At 41.8% G+C, this 21,202-nt stretch overlaps 1 protein-coding gene across 1 annotated transcript in view; it reads right to left on the bottom strand.

Moving 5' to 3' along the window:
* Nucleotides 1-17,396, bottom strand: part of gucy1a2 (guanylate cyclase 1, soluble, alpha 2) — a 33,259-nt gene extending 15,863 nt beyond the window's left edge. The window contains exons 1-4 of the mRNA XM_041046738.1: nt 17,085-17,396; nt 10,553-10,614; nt 9,292-9,416; nt 6,093-7,003 (exon numbers count right to left, since the gene is read on the bottom strand). Of these exons, the coding sequence (XP_040902672.1) occupies nt 6,093-7,003; nt 9,292-9,416; nt 10,553-10,614; nt 17,085-17,396 (1,410 nt within the window). The remainder of the gene's footprint in view (nt 1-6,092; nt 7,004-9,291; nt 9,417-10,552; nt 10,615-17,084) is intronic.
* Between the last annotated feature and the right edge of the window lie 3,806 nt (nt 17,397-21,202).

Below are 21,202 nucleotides of genomic sequence, written 5' to 3'. Positions count from 1 at the left end.
AAATGATGCACCTGTTGGCCGAATGTTTTTTTTGTCATCTTTTTTTGTGACCAGTTTTTCATCCAACTGAAGTGGTATGCCTGAGAGATTAAAAAAAAGGTATTAAGCCAACAATCATATTTCTATTCTCTTTTTTGTTTCAACAATCAGACTAAAAATATCATGTTATGTTCATTACTTGTGGTGTTTTCTACTTGTCTCTATGCCTTCTCTTCTTCCTCGCTTGCATTTTCATTCGCCCTGTTTTGTGAATTTATCAAGAGTAGACAGAGGCAGAGAGGGCAGTGATTTTCAAAGCACTCTCTACTGAACAAACAAACCATCACAGCAGTGATTTATCTAGAAACAGATCAAAGGTGGTGCTAATGTCAAGATTCTCTTTGTACTCAGACACGCAGGTGCAAACACACACACAAAAACAAGCCTCATTCAGAATATAATACAACAGCATTTGTTAAATATCAAGTATGACACTGCAGATTTGAGCATCCTGATGGTTCTTCAAGCAACTACGTGTCACAATCTTCCTTGTGTTCAATCTCCACTTTAACGAGCCTGGTACATGGGGTAAAAACATCATAGCAAAGAGCAGGACTTGTATCTAAATACTCAAAACAGGCAATTTTGTCAACAACTGCTGAAAATCAGCTTAAGCCAAAACAGCTGCTGGTTTAGGCTCCAGCTCTTGCTACATTTTTGTTGATCTAACACTTCATACACAGTTCACTTAGACATAGACTTTCAGGACCGTAAAAACAGCACTGACTCATCCTCACCAGAATTGTGACTCTTTGACCTAAGGAGTCTGGGAACTTTTGGATATTTACAGCAATAGCATCATTACTGTGGAGGCAGTTGTTGTGATTCATGGATTCTCTGTCTTTTTCACTATTTTATTTTTAAGAGAAAGAAAATATCAACATCCAAGTAAAACCACATCCACAGCTTGGCCCCCAAAAAATCAACAGTTATGTTTTCCCTGTTATACATCAAGCAGGCTTGTGTATTACGCCCGACAACCAATAAAGCACACATAGGCTGAGTGTATGCTTACATCTGAGCTTAGTTCAGCTCCGTGCCAGGCTTCAAAATCATATTTTAAAAAGGTATTGATTTACTTCCAAGAGGTCAGCCGAGCTGAACATGGTAAATCAGTGATTCTGGGTTTGATCAAACAACTCTGAAGTTAATCATGTCATGATGAAACAGCCTTTGCATGCATTTACTGTAAGTTCTACAAGTCATTTAAACTCTGAAACATTATACTAAAACTTAAACCTGCTCCACTTCTGTCTGATGCAGATAGCCTGGGGAAGGAGAATTCACCTTAAAGGATGCAGGAAACTGTAGTGCAAGAAGGATGTGATGAAGGAGATGATACACTGCTTAGAGGAGAGCTCTTGACAGTGCACCCTGTGTATGCTCCCCTATGTGCTGACCACAGTGCTCACACTAACCAGAGAGACAGAAAAAGAAGCGGTTTGACCTTTTCAGTAGGTCTTTGGATGTCTCTTGCACAGCCCATGTCCCTGGGTGAAGACAGGAAAGAAGTCAAACTGAAAATCCACTACAGGCCACCCAAATACACACACACACAGTGCGGCACAGGGGAGCGTGGCCTCTTTACCTTGGCCTGTCGCCTTCTCTTGCTGCCCTTTCTAGTGAAAATGTCAGCCCGTCCTTCTCTTTCTCTCTCTCCTCTTTCTGCCTCTCTGCCCAGATGACACAAGATTCAGATGGCAAAAATAAAGAAAAACAATGTCCGCCCACCATGCTCCACAAACACACACTGCAACACAAATCTTAAAAGTGTCTAGTTGATGGTGTTGGGAGCTTGGAGGCAGTGTCTGACTTAAACTTCAGCAGTGCCAGGTCTGATCACTGATGACACACACAGAAGGGAATAGAAAAGGCAGCTACACTGACTCAGTGAAACCAGCATGAATGTGCTGAAGTACCTTTTTGACCAGTGGGCAGTGGATAGGACAGATGAGAAAGACAAGAGATTATGAGGCCACTGTACAGAACCAGAACACAGATACCTCAACTAGCCCTGAGCTCAAATACAGCTGTAACTGAACTTCCTGTCAGTAATTTAAGTATACCACTCATCTCACATCTAAAAAAGGCTGAAACTCAAATCTTATGAATGGTTTATTTTAAAAATACAAAATATTATGGTTAATTTATGCAACTGCAAACTACCATAAAATGTAACACAAGGTGAAACATAAAAAGCCAAGTAAAGTCTGTCATATCAGGGAACTCTAATAGAGAAGTGGAAACAGGAGAAAGGGAAAGGCTCATTAGAGAGAAAGCATTTTTTGAGCAACCGCTGTTTCTTTTCTGTTTTTGACATATGTAAGTTCTTTTTAAATTAATTTACAATCGGAACGTGTAACAGGGAGAAAATTAAAAAGCTGGGAATATGTGAGAGGAGAAACAGTAAAGCTTCCTGAGGAGAAAAAAAAAAATACAGAAACTGGTACGCAGCACAGAGGGAGAGAGAATGATTGTGAAAATATGAGAGACACTGACAGAGACTGACCCAATTAGAGCTCTGTGTACACAAAGCTGAAACACTAGCCTTTACACTACAGTCCAAACATCTTTCATGAGGGGAGCCCGGATGAATGATTGACTTTTGTGGTGTTCACTCAAACATAAATTTTCTCATAGCTCCAAGTTCACAAATTGTGACATCCTAACTACTACTTCAAATTATCTTTACAAACCATAGGCAATGTGATTTGCACAGTGAAAATGCGATTACATTATAGTAATAGAGCTGCAGATTTTCAGTCTTTCGATGGAAAATAAATTGGGAACTATTTTTGTGATCAAATTATAATTTCAGTCATTTTTCAGTTGCCAGTTCCAGCTTCTGAAATGTGAGAATACGATGCTTTTCTTTGTTATGAATAATAACAAACTGAATATCTTTGGGTTTTGGACTCTTGGTCGAATGAAGCAGGACGTTTAAAGACATCTTTTTCACTATTTTCTGACATTTTATAGACAAAACAATTAGCTGAATAAACGAGAAAAATAAGCAGTAATAATCGTTCGGTTGCATCCCTAAATAATAGATTAAGGATGTAGTCCTTTACAGTTCATGCTTAAATACAATATTTATACACGATGGATTGCTCTCTGTAATCCTTTGAACATAAAACATTCTCGACAACACTGACATGACATGAATTAAAATGGAGCAGTAGCACACCCCCAATCGTCTTGCATCTTGCAGCAAACTAAAACAAATTTCTTGACATAATCTGCAAAAACTGATTTTATCAGGTTGGTGTAGAAATGTATTTTCACCAGTTTGAGTGCGGTGTGAAGATGTTAGCTGTCTGTGGGTTCCATTTTCATGCCAGGGCAGAGACTAGTGCAAACAGCGCTATGACAAGGAAGCAAAACATGACAGGACTTCCAACTGCACCATTTGCCTTTGGCTGCAGATCTGTGGTGCAGTTCATTCACATTTTGCCTCTCTGTATGATAATACATATAATTTTCCTGTTTGGAGAAAAATATGTAAGTAGAGAAACTCAGGATAATTATTTAGCTCCATACCCTGCCCCTATACTCACCCACGCTTTTGCTCATAGTTCTGCTTTGCCTGAAAAGATAGCAGGTGAGCTTAGAAACATCCAAACAGTTTGTGTACATACATTAAGACATACATTAGCACTGCACGATGGTCATTCTCAAAGAACTCCTTATCTCATCTGGCTCACTCATAGAAGTAGCCCCGAGCAAGACAAGAAACCACTGAGACACCACGCAGCATAAAAGAAGAAGAAACACAACCTTTAAATGCCTGAGATGAGGAATTGTGCTAAACTAATGGCTGAGAACTGCCTCAGAATCAGTGGCACATACTCTATATGAGAACATTAGAGGACCCTTTTTTAAAAGTCAGTTTTTGCACCCTTTCTATTTTTATCCTTAAAACTACAGATCCAGAAGCTATCCTCAGATCCAGAAGCTATCCTATCCAGAAGTCTCAATGCAGTGCTTCTGCAAGAAGTTCAGAATGAATTGGTGCAAATTTGCTACCAAAACTATCAGAAACCAGTTTACACCTTTTTGGTGGATAAAAGCATACATATCTCTTCTCCTGGGGCCCATTATGTGCCTGTGAAGACAGCACTTTCTTTCAGTTCAAATATACTCCTCGTTTTGAATGTGTGACTTAAGCTCAAGACGTACCTTGCTCACTCACACATATAAAAACACACAGACACATAGCACAGCACTGCACCCGGATTGATCAATCTCCTCTCTGTCCATTCTTTTTAGCATCAGGACGGTTGGTGCTGTCACGGACAGCCTGCGGAGACCGCCCAATCAATAAAGAACTGGATATAGCATACAACTCCAATTGATTAATTGTTTCTGGCAAATTGGAACCAATTCAAATCTCACTCCTGCAAAAACATCACTGCCTTACGGTTGTGATGCAGCATGTAGTGGAATGGCACATAGACAGAGTCCAATAAATTGTCTGATTTTTCTTTTTACCCAATATTTAACAATAGGCCACAGCACTGCTACCCTTCCTTCAAGACTAAGAGCTTCAGCAAATAACTGATATATTAAACTATACCAAACTCGGACACAGCGCTATGTCTTGACACTACTTTCTGTCCTCCAGGGGAGAACACTTTGGAAACCAGTGCGTTAGCAGCCAATGGGGACATTTATAACACACTGTAAATTGAATCAGATTTGTGGCCTTCTTGTGCTCCACCTATTTCAAATGAAACACTGCAAACTCTCATTTGATAACATAACAGCACAGCACAGATGCCTAAGGTCCCTATTTGTACTTTTTTTTTATTTTCAGTACATAGTGTTCTGTGCTTGACCGTGACAGACTGAATAAATCATACATGAAAAAAGAGCTGTTATATAACAAATTACCAATTAATTAAAGCTGCAATAAAATTGGTGTATTTCCCCACGGATGATATTTTATACTTTTACTATCAACAATTCCATAAAATGACCAAAGCCAACAATGATTTGTCCTACTTGGAAGCATCGTCTGTGCAGCCAAAGTTTGATACTGGCTTAAACTATCTTGCATGTCTTCAATGTGGTCCACGAACTAGAAAAACACACAAAAGACTGCCATACCACAGCACTTGGGTGACATATTTCTATATTAACATAAATACATACTATGTGTAGTTTACTCCTCTCAGCAGTGTAAACACAGAACAGTCTTCCCAACTTTGAGCTAATCTCCAGTATGAGTCTAAAAGTCTTTGGCAGAGCCATATTTTCAACAAACTACCAGCCATGAGCATTTTAATAAGGATTAATGATCAATGTGTTATTCACTGCAATGATATTAATCTATTTTGCATTTCAATAATTTCTGGGTCACAGTGGAGCTCCATGGCGTGGAGGCTTAAGCTATGTCTGCATTCATTACTGGGTCTGGTTTCTTCAGGGGATTTGTTGATAAAAAAGATATCACATCAGATAACACCTTATCATTTAAATTTGAAATTGCATTTCAGTTTACCGGGTGGTTAAGGGGCCAATTTATTCCATCATAACCGACTGCTTTGGAAACCCCCTCCCCCCACACTTTCCCAATGTCAGATGAGGGGAGTGTGTGTCTGTAACTTTTCCAAACCGACAATCCTTCATTCACACTTCACGTCGCGTTTGGTGTCAGCCATGCAGAGGTGAGAAAGTAAGCAGGGTTTTAACTTCTCTCTGTAGCTCTTTTTTTTTTCAGTGCTTTTCTGGCACTTTTCACATGTACACTCAAGTGCAACACAGTGAATGCCTTCCTAGAGAGACTGTCTGAAAAAGTGAACCATTAGCACTATTTCTAAACAATATCCAGACCACTCTCTTGGACTGCCGGCTTTTCACCCTGCCCTTGAGTGTGGCCATTCAAAAGTATAAATACTTTTGATTCCCAAAATGGTCGGACAGCACATTGCACTAACCTCTTCTTTTCGAATATTACCTGACTCTTACTATCCCTGCAATAATTCCCTATAATATGTGCTAAAGAGTAGGATCTGAGAAACAGTGTCATCTGTTATATATGATATCTTTACCTTCTCCTTGGTGCCAGCCTGTGTGGTGTCAGGCCTGGTACGGATGGTAAATGGGGAAGCAAGCCTCAGCAAGATACCCTGGAACGAAGGCTCCATCTTGGGCGAGACAATCTCAAAACAGTCCCTGAATGAGAGGCTCCGGTGAGGCTCAATGCGAGCCTGTCTCCTCAGTCCTTCTCCGAGCTGCAGTAGCTCCATGCGAGGCCCCAGGACAAGGTGGAATGGAAAGGCACGGCAAAACGTGGCCAGGCCAATGCGCAGATCACTGGGGTTGGTGGAGAGTGAGAGGGGGGGACGTTTGGTGCTCACTGAAGCGGCATTTGGGAGGGAAGAGAGGGAGGAAGGGCATGTCTCCTGGATTTGGAAGGACAGACAAACTGTGGGAACAGAGGTTGGAAAAGGAGACGGAGGGGACGGGGACGAGGAGGGTGAGGCAGTGGGGGACGTAGTTGGAGTTGGGGTTGTGGAGTCGCCGTCTGTGTGTTCTGTATCTTCATTAGGCAATAAGGGAGTTAGAGGTGGTACCTCCTCCACCTCAACTTCTGAATGAAAGATCCGCCTGGCAACAGCTCTGATCAACCCTGGCATGACCAATCCAACAACAGGAGCAGGATTGAAACAATGAAGAAGCAACACCTTCCCTCTTCTATCACTTTCTCCTCGCTCTCCAATTTTGTCCAATTTTCTTCTCCCTTTCTCCTCCTCGTGGGGATCCTTGCACTGGAAGGAGGGACTCTCAGATGAGGCACGGCGCCCCGTGGAGGTGCGAATGTGTTCCAAAATGGCGTCAAAGCCATTGAAGAAGTCCTGGAGGTTGCCACCTACAGCCCGAAGCACTCGTTCGTTTTCTTCAAAGCAGAGGCCAAAGAACTCTTCCCCAAAATGTTCCCGTAGCTCACAGAATGGTACCCCTGGGACAGAGGGGATGCAAAACATCGTCAGTGATGCAGAATTGCTCTCTATTGAGGATACTCACAAATTACCATCGTCACAAAGAGTGATACACAATAAATACCTGCAGTAGGATCAAGGCAACATTAATCATTCAGCAGACTTGCATCTTGTTTCACTGTCTTTCCATAATATTTCTAATTGCAGAAATCTGCACTGGAACACCCCCTAAGTGTATATGATAATTTCCTGTTACAGCTGCCGTTTACATCAAACCTAACGTTATCTGTGCTCCATGACATGTTTTGGCTACGAACTAATCTGAGCATATCAACCACAGAAAATCAAAGTAATCAAACATCAAAGCCTTGCGAAAATAATGAATATTGATAAGATAAAGTAATCATGTCATATGCCTACTGACTGAATAATAACTAAGAAAAAAACAGGATTAAAGGATTATCGCAAAATTAAATTTGATATTTAATCTAAATAAAACCTGACACTAGAAAACAGAACAAAATCAGAAAAATCCAAATATGTAATCGAATATAAACAAAATTTGGGAAGCTCTAATGAAGACATTATAGCGCACAACTACACAAACTGCCTGTGTCTGTTCAGAACTGAACTCAAAGTCTTAGTTTAGCATGACGCATAGCATTGAGAGCATCATACACACAGGTGAGAGAGGTAAGAGGGAGAGTGATGCTGACAGCCAGATTGGTGTGGCTTAGCAGTGGTGTGGATATTTTACCAAGCTTTCAATTTCTGAGTGGATTTACACTCTAATGTTCAACTACGGCCTTGAGCTTTGAGTTTTGATTGAATGAATGAAATTGCAACTACAAGAGGCCAAAAATGGTTGAGGTTGTATGGGCACAGATGTCTTCTCTGGCACTAAGGCCTCCTGGACGCCTCCCACTGCAAGTATTTCAGGCACATCCAACTGGGAGGAGAACCCTGGGCAGATCCAGAACAAGCTGCAGGGATTATATATCTGTCCATCTGGACAGGGAAAGCTTCGGGAAACCCCCATCACCACCACCAGGAAGAGCTGGAAGATGTGGCTGGGGAGAATGATCTCTGAGCTACTTGGTTAGCCTGCTGCCACCAAGACTATCACCCAGATAAGCAGCCTAAAATGGATGGATGAAAATCTATAAACTGCACCAAGTCAGCTCTGCTTTACTCATGGAAGGCTGCCCCACTTCCTGCTTGTGTAACAGGCTGCTCAAACACTATACTGCTAAAACACTACACTATAATTACACATAGACTGCAAGCACAAATTGAATGGACAGCGTAAGACAAATTGGCTCTGAGGTTTTTTTATTTATTTATTCATATCTGGCCTTGAGACATTTGTCACAATTCAGAGAGGTTGAGAGGGAAAATGAAATTTAAAAAAACACAGGAAGATAGAGAGAGATGGAGAGAGGAGAGGATGATCTGTAAGCAAAGGCAGAAGGAGACTAAAAGAGAGGAGGCATAGCATGGCAAGGAGAGTGATGGAGATGGATAAGAAGATGACAAAGGAGTTAACAAATACAGTGGTAATGTACAGTTAATTGTAGCTCTGCACAACAGAAAGACAGGACAGAGAAAGAGGACTAGAGGGAGGTAAAAGATGGATGCAGGAAGAGATCTTAGATGGTACAGAGGGAGGACAAAGCTGTACCGAGTGAGTCACCAGGACAATGTGTGTGTGTGATATGTTTTTTCATGTTAGGCCATAGAGACAGTAGAAGCCTCCAGAGTGAGTCATATAGTGTGTGTGTGTGTGTGTGTGTGTGTGTGTGTGTGTGTGTGTGTGTGTGTGTGTGTGTGTGTGTGTGTGTGTGTGTGTTTTTGCATGTGTAAATAGTTGTATATTTGTGTCTGCATGCGCACTACCCAGGACATGATACTGTAGCTCCCTTTTTCATTAAAAGTGTTTTAGAGGTGTAGCATCTGGGGGATGGTTTTGCGCAAGTGTGTGTGTGTGTGTGTGTGTGTGTGTGTGTGTGTGTGTGTGTGTGTGTGTGTGTGTGTGTAAGTGTCCACACACACATAAACAAACAATACTAATACTAAAGGACATGCATAGAGGGAAAAGAGAGAAGCTGAGCTATTTGTGTCTTGGCGCGCAATAAAAATAACACAGTACAACACAACTGATCTGGGACAGAAACAAATATATACACAAATACATAACCACATCAACTCATATACAGAGAAGAACACATACACGTGTATAAAGCCCCTCCCCACCCTCCCTCCCTTTGTCAAAATAATACACACGTCTTACTTTATTTCACATACTTACCCAGTATGGTGGCCATGTACTGTAGGATTTGTAGGACATCTTCCTCTGACCCAGAGTTTTCTAGAAATGGGCACTTCTCCTCTCTCTTCTCTCGTCGCCTCTCCTCACTGCCAACTTCCTGGCACCTGTCAAAGACACAAACCCAACAAGCACACACACGTACACAGAGTAAGCCATGATTAGCAACGAGCTCAGCAAATAAGAAGAGCTGATAAGGTGTTATTAAGCTAATAATGGGAAGAACCTCCACCTTATCACAAGATGTACCAAGGACTTTTTTCGTTTTGGGGCATAAATCTCAAAGACACCATCTGCATGGCTAAAAAGGTTAAGTGTTAAGTATATCTGTGTTTTTTTGTCATTTGGGTGACCTGACACTGATTAACCTGTGTAGGTCTATATTTGCTGGTCACTAAGCAGATCCACTGAAGCAGCTGGAGAACAGAAAGACAGGGAAATGAGCTCAAGGTCATCTCAACAATGGTAATAAGAGAGGAGTGAGCAATGCCCTTTCACTTCCCCACACAGATTCACGCAACACAGATTTGTCCAACAGAAAGAATATCACCAGATTTATTTGTTTTTGTTTTTTGACTCTTTTTAGATTAAAATAATAGCGATACTAAATATGAAAATAACACTAGTAAACAGAATGTGTGTGTAAACTGTGGGTCTGCTGCATTGTACATAAATCAAGCAGAGACAAAAATAAGTGAAAGAAAAATCATCAAAGAAAAAGAAAAATTCAAGAGTTTTTATATTTGTATGCAGTATGTGCTTCATTCACTATTAGTATGTGTTGTGCCTGGTTGAGAGTTTTACTGTTTTGAGAGGAAGGTACAGTGAGAGAGAGAGAGAGAGAGAGGCAGAGACATGAAGAGGTGAAGGAGTGTGTCTATATATGTGTGTGTTTTTGTCTGTCTGTCTGTCTGTGTCTATGTGACCAAAAAAAATAAGGAAAAGACAAGGAGGCAGAGAGAATGAGGGGTAGCAGAGACAGTGAAATGCTCACAGAGACTGAACAGGTGTGTGTTTGTACATGTGTGACAGAAAGACAGCTAGACAGGCAGATTGAGAAGTGAGAAAAATAGAGGCAAAGGAGAGAAATTGAGTGATGGGGACCCTAGACAAGACAGCAGGTACACAGCAAGTGACAGAGAGAGAGAGAGAGTAGCTGAGGATGGAGACTGATAAAAGAGGACGAGAGTCATAAAAAGAACCAGCAACAGAGGCAGACGGCAAGAGAGAAAGTCAGTCGTACCTGATCTCTTGTTGTCTGTAGAATTGTAGAGTTCGCTGCAGAGCCTCCTGAACAGTCTGTGTCTGTAAGAAGAAGTGAATACATTAGACAAGTATTCAAGTAAGTGCATTTGTGTGTCTGTGTGTGTATGTGTATGCATGTATGCATGCCTTTGTTTATGCATTTATGTGTAATTGCACCACATATTTAGTAAAACCCTGCTAATAAAATCACTGAAATACAGTGCACAGAAATTGGTGGCCTTCTTCCTTGGTGTTGTGAACAGCTCCCATCAGATCAGTGTTCATAACATAAATGAGGACACATTCTAAACACAGTAAACACTGAGTATATATTAAAAACTTAGATGAGTGTGACACACATCTAAGCAGTAAATAAGCAGTAATAGCCAGTAAATCCCCACCCCCATCAAAAGATTTTTTTTAAATTTGTATTTAATATTTCTTTCTTTTAAACATCTGCTTTTTTTAAGTTGGCAATAATAATAATAGTGAGAATGATTCCAAATTGACCAAAACATACGTACTCCTGGACTGATTTGTGCATGTGTGTGTGCGTGTGGGCGGGTGGGTGTTTGTGCGTGTGTCTGTGCAGCTGGCGTATTTTGCGTTACTGACGACCTAAGCTTGAGAGGGCGGGTCCAATGTGATTATCTGTGATGTGGTTCAAATGCAGGGATGTAGTGACAATACTAGAACACAGTGTGCCAGCTGGAGAGGTCATTCTGAGGCCTCCGCCCATTCCGGACAGATACAGGAGTAATTTTGCGCGGGTGTGTGTATGTGTGTGTTTCTGTAAAGACACAGAGAGGGAGTGAGAGAGATACAGCAAAAACATGAGACAATGAGGAAAGAGAGAGAGAGACAGGGTGTGTTAGGTCAGCGAACTAATCTACATGTTTCAAAGGTTAATACAGCTTTCACTGTGAAATAAGAAGCATCATATTGTAGCTAACCAACTGGACAAAGTAATACAAATGTTTGGAGTTTCTCTTCTTCAGTGCTGACTTGTTTTCCCTTATTCTGTATGTACATACCCTCAACAAAACGCTGATATATTTTCACTTTCGGCGACAGGAAGCCACATGTCAACTTAGCAACAGTAGGAGCAAGACGGGTGCTTTTTACAAGCAACTGTGTCGGCCTGATGGCTAAAAAGAAAAATACCCAGAAGGCCATATTTTTGGACTATTTGTGAGGAACAAAAACTTGCTTTTACACACTGTCTTTCTATTCTCCACTTAAACATCTGTGTGAATGTCTACAGTATATGTGTGCATGTACGTGTGATAACTGGTGGAAATGGTGTTTTCTCATGACGGTGCCCGCTAACTGCATCCTTGATTCAGCTACTCATTTACCACAGAACATGCACATTATGGTGTGCACACAAGATTCTACAACATGGCCAAACACACAGGCTCAAATCGTTATCAGCCACGCACACATACACGTGCACACACGTGTAAACATACTGTACACATAAATCATCATTAGTCTGCATTGTTACAATCGCTGGCATGTTTACTGTACACACAACTCCTTACCCCCGCCACGCATTAATCTCACTCAGTCACAGACACGAATCTGCTTAGCTGGTAGGATCTGGTTTGCAGCTAGTAGACCAGCCAAAATTACTTGGTTGCTGGGATAAGTTGTTAATACACAACATCTAAACTGAGGGAAACAGAATCATGGTAATTAACTGAATTAAGATTTAAAAAAAAAACATTATCATGTTATTGTGGCAATGGTGACGGTGTGTAGGCTGGTGAAATGTGGTGGTGAAAAGATCTTCCATCAAAATAAAAGTGTCCAGAAAAAACTGAGGTATAAACTAAACTCTCCAATGTTCTAATTCTTCTGAGACACACATACTTCTCTGCTCCTTTATGTCTATCCTTTCTTTTTCTAGTTCCCATCGTCTTTATCCAAACCATTCTGTCTTTTTTGTTTGCTCTGTTTCTTTACTTTGGGCAGGGGAGAAGAATCTCACTCAACAGTCTCTCCATTCCTCTTCCTCTGTTGCTCTGCATTGCTTTCTCTCCATGTGAGTCTCAGTTCTACTTTTCTCTGCTGTGGGTGAATCTGCCCTTCCTGTCTGTCTGTGTGACTGATTCCCTCCAGCACAAACGCACATACACACAGACGCACACACACAGTGCAGCAGACCAGCTCCTCCTTTCCTCCTCTTATTGCATCTTCCTCCTCCAAATTTCCATTAGCATGAACTGGTGTGGTCACAGAGCAGTAGGTACTGGTGCTTCAGCACAGCTGGAAAGCTGCCACCACGACTAAAGAAAATAGAAATTCATACACCAGATGAGACCTTGCAAGATAAATCCCAGCATGAAATGCATCAGGCCTCTCTGTCAGAGAGCAGGCAAGTAATAAGGCAGGTACAAAGAAAACAATTCTGTTGCAATCTGATTTGTATCAGGTTTTTTGAGACTGTCCCTGAGCATAGTTTAGCAATTAATGCGACTATGAAGCACTGCTGTTTTCACAGGATAATGCAGCAAGTGCATCGGACATCGCAGGGGTGTATATTTTGCCCTGACTGGGTTAAATATTTGATGATATCTTGCTGTTGTTCCCTACAAAGGTTGAATGCACTTGCTCTAAATCTCTTTGGACAAAAAGGAATGTAATTTAATACAAAAGATTTGCGCCAGGTAAATGGTTAGGCGTTGCTATTTGTCACTAGAATTAAATACTGGCCAGATGGGGAGACAATGATGTATTTTTAAAATCAACAAGAAGAAAAACGTGCAAGTTGAAGTGATGGTTTCAGCAGATAAGGATACCCTTGTGCCACTGCTGCTTGCAAACCCCTTAGCATAGTCTACTGTAGTGTGGCAGAGTTATTGAGTCATGCACTGTTTTTCATTAAATGCACCGATGATGTTACAGAGATGTTACAGTGAAATTGAGGTGAAGGGGAAATTTTTATTTTAGCTCTGTGTGCTTCTATATTGTTTTCATGCTTTTCTTGAAAATGGAAAATGGCCAGAAGAGTTTTGATTTAATATTCTTCTCTGTTGGAAATTAAATCATCAGAAGGTGTGGAGATCAGCATGTTCACTCCACATCTTAAGAAAAAAAAATATACAAACGATAGAGACGTGTTTCACAACAAACAGCCAACTTCAACTGGTAAACTCAAACAGAGTGGGATGAAGAAATTTCTTTGAAAACAGTCAACATGTGCACATATGCAGCAAAATAACCAAACTGTGTATCCAGCTAAAATAAAATTATTTCCTGATAGGGAAGTCGAGACCACAGGTTCAAGATGTGGATTTACCAGAATACCCATATTCACACACTCACACATTTGTCTCACACTTTTCATATTTGTGGCCAACACTCACGGCCTTTTGATCAACATCATGGGTCACTAAGCTAATGGCCACCTTCAATGTGTATACACACAACTGAGTAAGGGAGACAGAAAATGAATGTTTGCACACTTGTGTGTGTGTGTTGTTGTTGCTTCTGGGTCAGTGTGGTCAGGGTGAAGACAACCACATGGAGCATGCTCTGTTCTCTCTGTCATGGTCCACTGCAGTCAACAACAGACACTGCCACTGCACGCAGCCGCTGTGTGTGTGTGTGTGTGTGTGTGTGTGTGTGTGTGTGTGTGTGTGTGTGTGTGTGTGTGTGTGCGTGCGTGCGTGCGTGCACACAAAAGAGAACAAAAAAGATAAACACTGTGTTGTGTTGTGAGTGAGTGAATATATTTGTGTCAATCGGCTAATTTGCTTCTGTAAGTTCCTACTTATGGCAGCAATCACATTTTTTGATGGAACCATTGCTATCAATGTATCCAGACACTGTAAAAAGGCCTTGGATATTTATCCTTTCCCTGTCCCTGTGACCAAAGCCCATCACCATAATAGCCCTTACATTAGATTTAAAAAAAAAAGGCTCTATCTATGCCTAGAGCATACCTGTAATTGCACTTACAAGCAGACAAATAGATGCTTTCATGCAGACGGAGACACACATCCACAATATTACAGACATGTAAATGCTGGCTATCGTCACAATTGAGTGTGATACAAACCTGTCTTTAAGTGTTCCCTCTACCCATTTTTTTACAGAACTATTAAAGATCAGGGCCAGTAAGAGCTGAAGCTGAGAGTTGAAGTTGGCTCTCACTGGCCCTCTCCACTATACACTAACTTCAGATTTTTAGCTGTGCTGTTGAATTTTATTATTTTGCAAGGTTGTGCCTGGGCAGCAAAAAAACTGACAATCCCTGGTCTCTTATATTGATTTCTCTGCAACATCTATTTCTCCCAGGAATGGGACCACAGCGTCTGAGCATTTGCAGTCTGAAGAAACCTATTCCCACAACCCCCTGTAGTCTAATGAAAACACAGCAGTGCTCTTATTACGTGGGGAACCAACATAAATAGACCTGGAACTTACGTAAGATCAAAACTCCTAGATTAGACGCAATGACTAGAGCACAAAAATGTTTATCTATCTATCCATTTATTATTAATCCAGCTACCTATCCATCAGCTCATCCTCTCTGTCTGTGATAAAATGTGGAATACGTAAATTCAAATAAGATGCAAAAATGTTGGCTACTGGAACTCCCTTGGTGGAGTTGAATAGAGTTTGGCATAGACTATGCCTGACTGTGATAGGCTGAGAGACTTGTCAGTACCTCGGTAAAATCAACACTAAGATACACACTGGAAGTGAATTGGGTGATAATTTTAATATCAACATTGAATCAGATGGCTCACAGTAATGCTGTAACGAGATGCTCATGTTGCTCTGTTGGTGTTAGATGTGTAAGTAAGCAGTTGTTACCCCTCTGCAATTTTTGACCCCTAGTAGTCAAAAATTGCTGACAGTTTCTAGATAGGTTATAGCTCATTCAGTGAAAGCTGAATGGGCTATAACTTATCTAGAAAAAATAACTTTGTTTACCAGAGAGTTTTTAACTTGTAAATAAAGCTTAAGTTCCTGTAACACTGCAAGTGTCTGTCTATGTGCGTATGTCGGGATTTGTCTGCTTCGGCTTTAGATTGCTGAGTGTATATGCTTGGTACAAGAGACCAAATTTTCCATATTTTACTTCTTTATGCTCTGGCCAGAAATAAGTTCGGACTAAACCAGGTCAGATCTTTAGCCTCTGTCAACAACATCTTTGGTATCTTTGGTATGCTATGGTATGGCTATGAAGCAGTCACATAATATCAGGGTTGAAAAACTTGTTTGCTCTGTCAGTCAATTTACATAACATGACTTTTTTTAGTTGGTTTTGCTAATTTGAAGCCAGCAAAGTGCAGCATTTCCTGATGCAGGTTCACATTTTGCCGTTTATGAGGACAGGCTATTTGACCTCTTTGACAGTCTGTCAACTGCTTCATGAAAAAGAAAACAGAATATGGTACGAACTATTGGAAATGGATATGGTCGGAAGTCTTGTACAGTTTTACACAGCTTTACACTAATTCAGCTTAATATCACTTGGCTATGTAGCTGCTTTAAGACCATGGTATGATTTCTTCACGTGAAAGTTAAAGTCCTTTCTCGTATGTTTTTTTCTGTTTTGTCCACATCAACCATCTGTCTGTATATCTGTCTACTTCTCAGTATATTTTGTTGCTGAGCAGCAACATAGCAGGGGCCACATAACAGGAGATGCAATCAAATCCCAACTATGCAATAGCAAATGCCCTAATCACTCGCCATCTATCACAATTGCGCTCAGTTCTAATAGCTGCTTTATTACATTACAGCCTGTAATACAACTGAGACATGGACAGTACCGAGACACACAGGCTCATTCGTCACACTCCTCACATCATTACACATACACCGACATGGCATGGGTATCTCTCTCTCTCTCACACACTCACTCACTCACACACTCACACACACACACACACACACATACACACACACACACAGCAACATATTTATTATATAATCTGCCAGATGATTCAGGCTGTCAGAGGTTAAGGATGAAAAGTGGAGTTTTTCATAGACAGCACAGCACACATCATATCATGATAGAAGAAAAGACATCGTCTGGGATTTCTAAGAATCATACTGTGGTGGAATATTCTGAATGCTGTATTTTCCCATGGTAGTAAATGCTGTGTTCCTTCTGAACTCTGGAGACAGCTTTAGCCTCTGGCTGTTTGGTCATCACATCGACTGTTTACTATTGAGTGTCTTCTGAAGACCAGTAGTCATTGATTTGGTCACTAATGCCCAGCTCTAATTGTGACAAATAAACAAGATCTAAAACACTTCAACATAATTTAGATGAATACGGTTCAACTTTTTGGGGGAAAAAAAATTAGTTTGGTTATAAGGCAGGATATTCTCATAAATTTCACAAGTCAGTAGCCTAACACTCGCTGAGTCCTTTCTGAATATTACAGTAGTTATGTAGGAGACAAGATGCCTTTATGAATGTAGCACTACAACTTTCTATTGGCATAATTAATGATATTTCGTGAAAGTACAGTCAAGTTGGTCAGACAGCGCTGGAGGCCTACCGTGGGTGAGGTCAGTCGCCTCAGGCTCTCCCCCAGGGAGTCCAGGTTCACCCGCCTCCTCCTTGTGACCCTCTTGTGGGGTCCTTGCTGCTCCTCGCCCGCCGGGCACGCCGACCTCTCGGCGAGGCTGCGGCCGTTCCAGAGCACCGCTCTGTGGGAAGAAGGGAAAGAGGAGAAGGGGCAGCCTCGGCTCTCTTCCGCCGGCTCCAAACCGCTGTCACCTCCGTCTCCCCCGGGGCTTTCGAGCCCGCAGTCCGAGCCCACCGAGCTGCTGAACGACTCGGAGGAGATCTTCCGCGACGACGAGGACATGGTGATGGTGAGGAAGAGGAGGATGGTGATGGTGACAGTGGTAGTGTTGTGGACGATGATGATGATGATGATGCTACAGCCGGTTCCGTACCAAGTCCACCTCTACGCCGGGGAGTCATCAGATTTTGTGTGTGTGGGGGTGGTGAGAGGGTTGGTGGAGGGTTGAGTGGGTGAGGGGGGGTAAGGTCTGGCTATAAGATTATGTATGCATATGAATTGTGTGCGTGTGCGTGCGCGTGAGATAATGTCCAGGTCTGTCTGTGTCTATGTGTGTATATGAGATGCGTCTGTCTGCGTGTGAGACTCGGCAACCTATTCAGAGGGATAGGGGAGGGTGAGGGGGGCTCGACCGAGAACTAGAGCACCAACGGCACGCAAACATTTATGTAAGGGGGAGGAGGTGGTGGGGGTATCGCCTCTTAACACCCAAAAACAAATCCAACCTGCTCCCTGGACGGCCAACCCCTCTCCAAAAGGATGCTTCAAATAAAATTAGTAATAATAATAAAAACTATTTTAAAGCAGTCGTTGCTTTAAGTGGCGAAATTGCAAAAAAACTGAAAAATGACAAAGGTCGCCAAAATCGACAACATGTTGGCCCACCACGGTAATTCCGACACGTTAATTATTCCTCTCGCACACTGTGAATTTTGGCATCCGAAGAATGTGGCGTCTCCCCTTTACCTCCCCACTTTTGCCGGAGAGAAATCCCCAAAGTCACGGCAGATGTGTCTGCTTCTCTCTCTCCTCCGTCGCTTCGCCTCCTCCTCGTCCTCTGCGACAGCGGTTCTCCAGTCTGTCTGCCAACTAACCGCCCTCTCATCGTTCGCCCATCTTCCACTTGCACTCCTTCACCGCTGGCCCTCGGCTTTTGTCGTCTCGTCTCTTTCGGTCGTCGCTCGGAGTCTGCAGGGCAAAGAGGTGGCTCGCGTGGAGGTGCGCGAGACGGGGAACAGGGGACAGAGAGAGTGAGAGCGCGCGCGGTCATACACCGGCGATGTGCTGTGCGGATGAGAGCGGTCTGCCGAGTTCGCGCTGTGAAGCACGCATCAGCTGCGCTGAGCTGAGCTGCAATTGGACAACAAACCAATCAGAGGATGGATGGATGGATGGATAGATAGATAGATAGATAGATATATAGATAGATAGATAATGCAAAGTTGGAAAATTGGCTAAATAGTTGTTACAATCATAACAGAATTTATCCAAGGGCTATTTAAAAGCCTATGTGCACCGTCAGGTGGAGACATGCTGAAGCTCCTTTAGATATTTTGATTTAGTGTTGCGTGTTTTCCTGAAAAACACTTAAGTTCGTAAGTTTCTAGAGACAATACTGAAAACACAAACTTAGTGTGGTCATGGTAGTCCTCCTCCCAGGGGCTTGACAGCCATGTCTGTGGGGAAACGTCAGGTTTGTCTCAGAAATGTAATTCAAAATTAACATCTCAACATTTACTCAACAACTTTTTCAAAAAAATGTTTCAATAATTTTCTTTTTTTTGGTAAGGTGTCGAGTAAATGTTCTTCTTTATTTCAACATAGCGTCATTTACACTTTTCTACAATAGTGACATCCTGGCAGGAAACAAACAGGCAATTGTTCCTTTGTCAATTATCTAACTGGAAATGGCAATCAAGCAACATCTGATAGTAATCAAACAACAGTCATGGCCAATAAGCCAAGTTCATGGCAATGTGCCAAATGTGTTCAACATGGGTATACAAGGACAAATACGGCTCCACAGGCATATAATGGAGCTGGCAGCAGTGCTACATGCTTGTTGCGTCCCATCAGAGAGCAGGATGATGCTTGTGTCTGGCACTAATCACAGCCATGACCTTGACCTTGATTGGCAGAGCATGTCTGTTCATTAAGGGCCTCAAAGGGAAAAGCAGAGACAGAGACACTGAAACAGACATGATGCATCATGTAAGTGCACACATGTGAGCGCGCATACACACATCACAGTGCAATTTCCTGGAGGTGCCTACTAATTCATTTGACTTTCTGGAGCAGCATGACCCCAATACACTGCATAGAATTTTGCTCCCTCTCTCTCTCTCTAACACACACCCACACACTCTCTCTTTCTCTCACACTAACACACTGCACACACTATACACTCTAACACACAGTCTCCATCTCCCTTTCCTTATCTGGTCGCTTGCTCTTAGCAATCAGTCTGCCATCCATCAGTAATAATGTGGGCATTTAATAAAGCCAACACTACTATGGTATAAATAATTTTCCAGAGTAGATAAGGCCACTAGCCGAGGGACTGCCTTGAGCTGGCAGCCTGCCGTCTATAGCTGAGTGCAGACAGGGCAATAGCCTAGAAACGGTACTATCAGGGAATTAGAATAGATAAGAGTGGTACCTCCTGGTGTATCACAATATCTTATTCAATAGGTACATTTAACATGGATGACACCACATTTACAATATTATTGCACATGAACATTATCATGGAAACAAAGTATGGCACAATCTTTCCCTTAGTCTAACTGGCACTGCACCCAAGAAATGGAATTAATTGATGAAGCCACTGTGTAGTGCTAAGTTTTTAATTGTAATAATTCCAATTATTAATATTTATGAGAGATATATTTAATTATGAGAGTCAAAAAGTTAGAAATGTTAATTTATTATTAGTCAAACGAAACTTTTCCTGTCATAGCATCCCATCTGTAAGAGTCTTGCACACATTGTCAGCTTTGGTTTTCACAGTATAGGAAGCCTTGACGGCTCCAAAACATTAACATGAATGAAAATATGCATGTACATGTACTGAGGAGTTGAGGAATTTTCTCTTATTCTGGATGGTTTGAAATATTAATCCATGTACAACCAAGATGAGGAAGACATTCTAAGTCACTAGTAAGCCAGATGCATTATTAATTTAGAGTAAATTTTAAAATATCAAGCAGTACATTTTACAGTATTGTAGTAAACAGGGCCATGAAAAGTAAGTACATGAGAGGAGAGGGAGGAAATAACTAGCATGTTTTGCAGACAGATTTACAGTGTCAATTCAGGTGCAACCCTGCATATTTACATGATGTCTAAAAGCCTGGACCCCCCCCCCACACACACACACACACACACACAGAAACACGCGATATTTCAAATAAAAGAATGCAAAAAGGGACAAAACCATATATAGAGAAAGCCATCCAGAAACAGAAACAGACTGTCAAAATCTGAAATACGTGTAGATGTGGAATGCGGGAAGATAAGAAGAGGTTCAGGCCCTGTGACACACACCAGCAAGTCAAAACCAGATGCCTTCACCCACAGATAAGCAGACAGTCGTACAAACACACAAGCATAGCACACAAACATAAAACACAATTGTACAGTCATCCATGTGCCTGCCACACCACACACAGACACACAGAATTTGAGCATTTCATTATCAGAGTTTATAGTTCTCCTATAGCTCTCCTGTGTGTGTTGTGCCTGTGGGAAGTGTTTTAGGAGGCTGTCAGCTTCGATTTTGTGACACAGAAGGCACTGTATTATTGCCCCATCTTTTTGTCAACTATACTGTATGTCCCCTGCTTGCTAATGGTGCAGAATGACTGTGTGAAGCATAAAAGAGAATGTGAAAGAATTAGAAAGAGATGAAATGAGTGAACCTGAGGCAGAAAGAGCGAATAAATGAATGAAACAAAGCTACAGAGGACAAAACAGCATGGTGCAGGGTCGGTGGGGAGGGTTGTAAACTCACACTAGAAAAGATGTGCATGTGAGGCAGAGACAGACAAAGAGAAATGGCTGTCTCGGTCATAAATCTGCCCCCAGCC

This window comes from Toxotes jaculatrix, chromosome 9 (assembly GCF_017976425.1).
Source record: "Toxotes jaculatrix isolate fToxJac2 chromosome 9, fToxJac2.pri, whole genome shotgun sequence".
Lineage (NCBI taxonomy): Eukaryota > Metazoa > Chordata > Actinopteri > Toxotidae > Toxotes > Toxotes jaculatrix.
The sequence above is the reverse complement of the archived record's forward strand: the minus strand, read 5'-3'. Positions and strand labels throughout refer to the sequence as shown.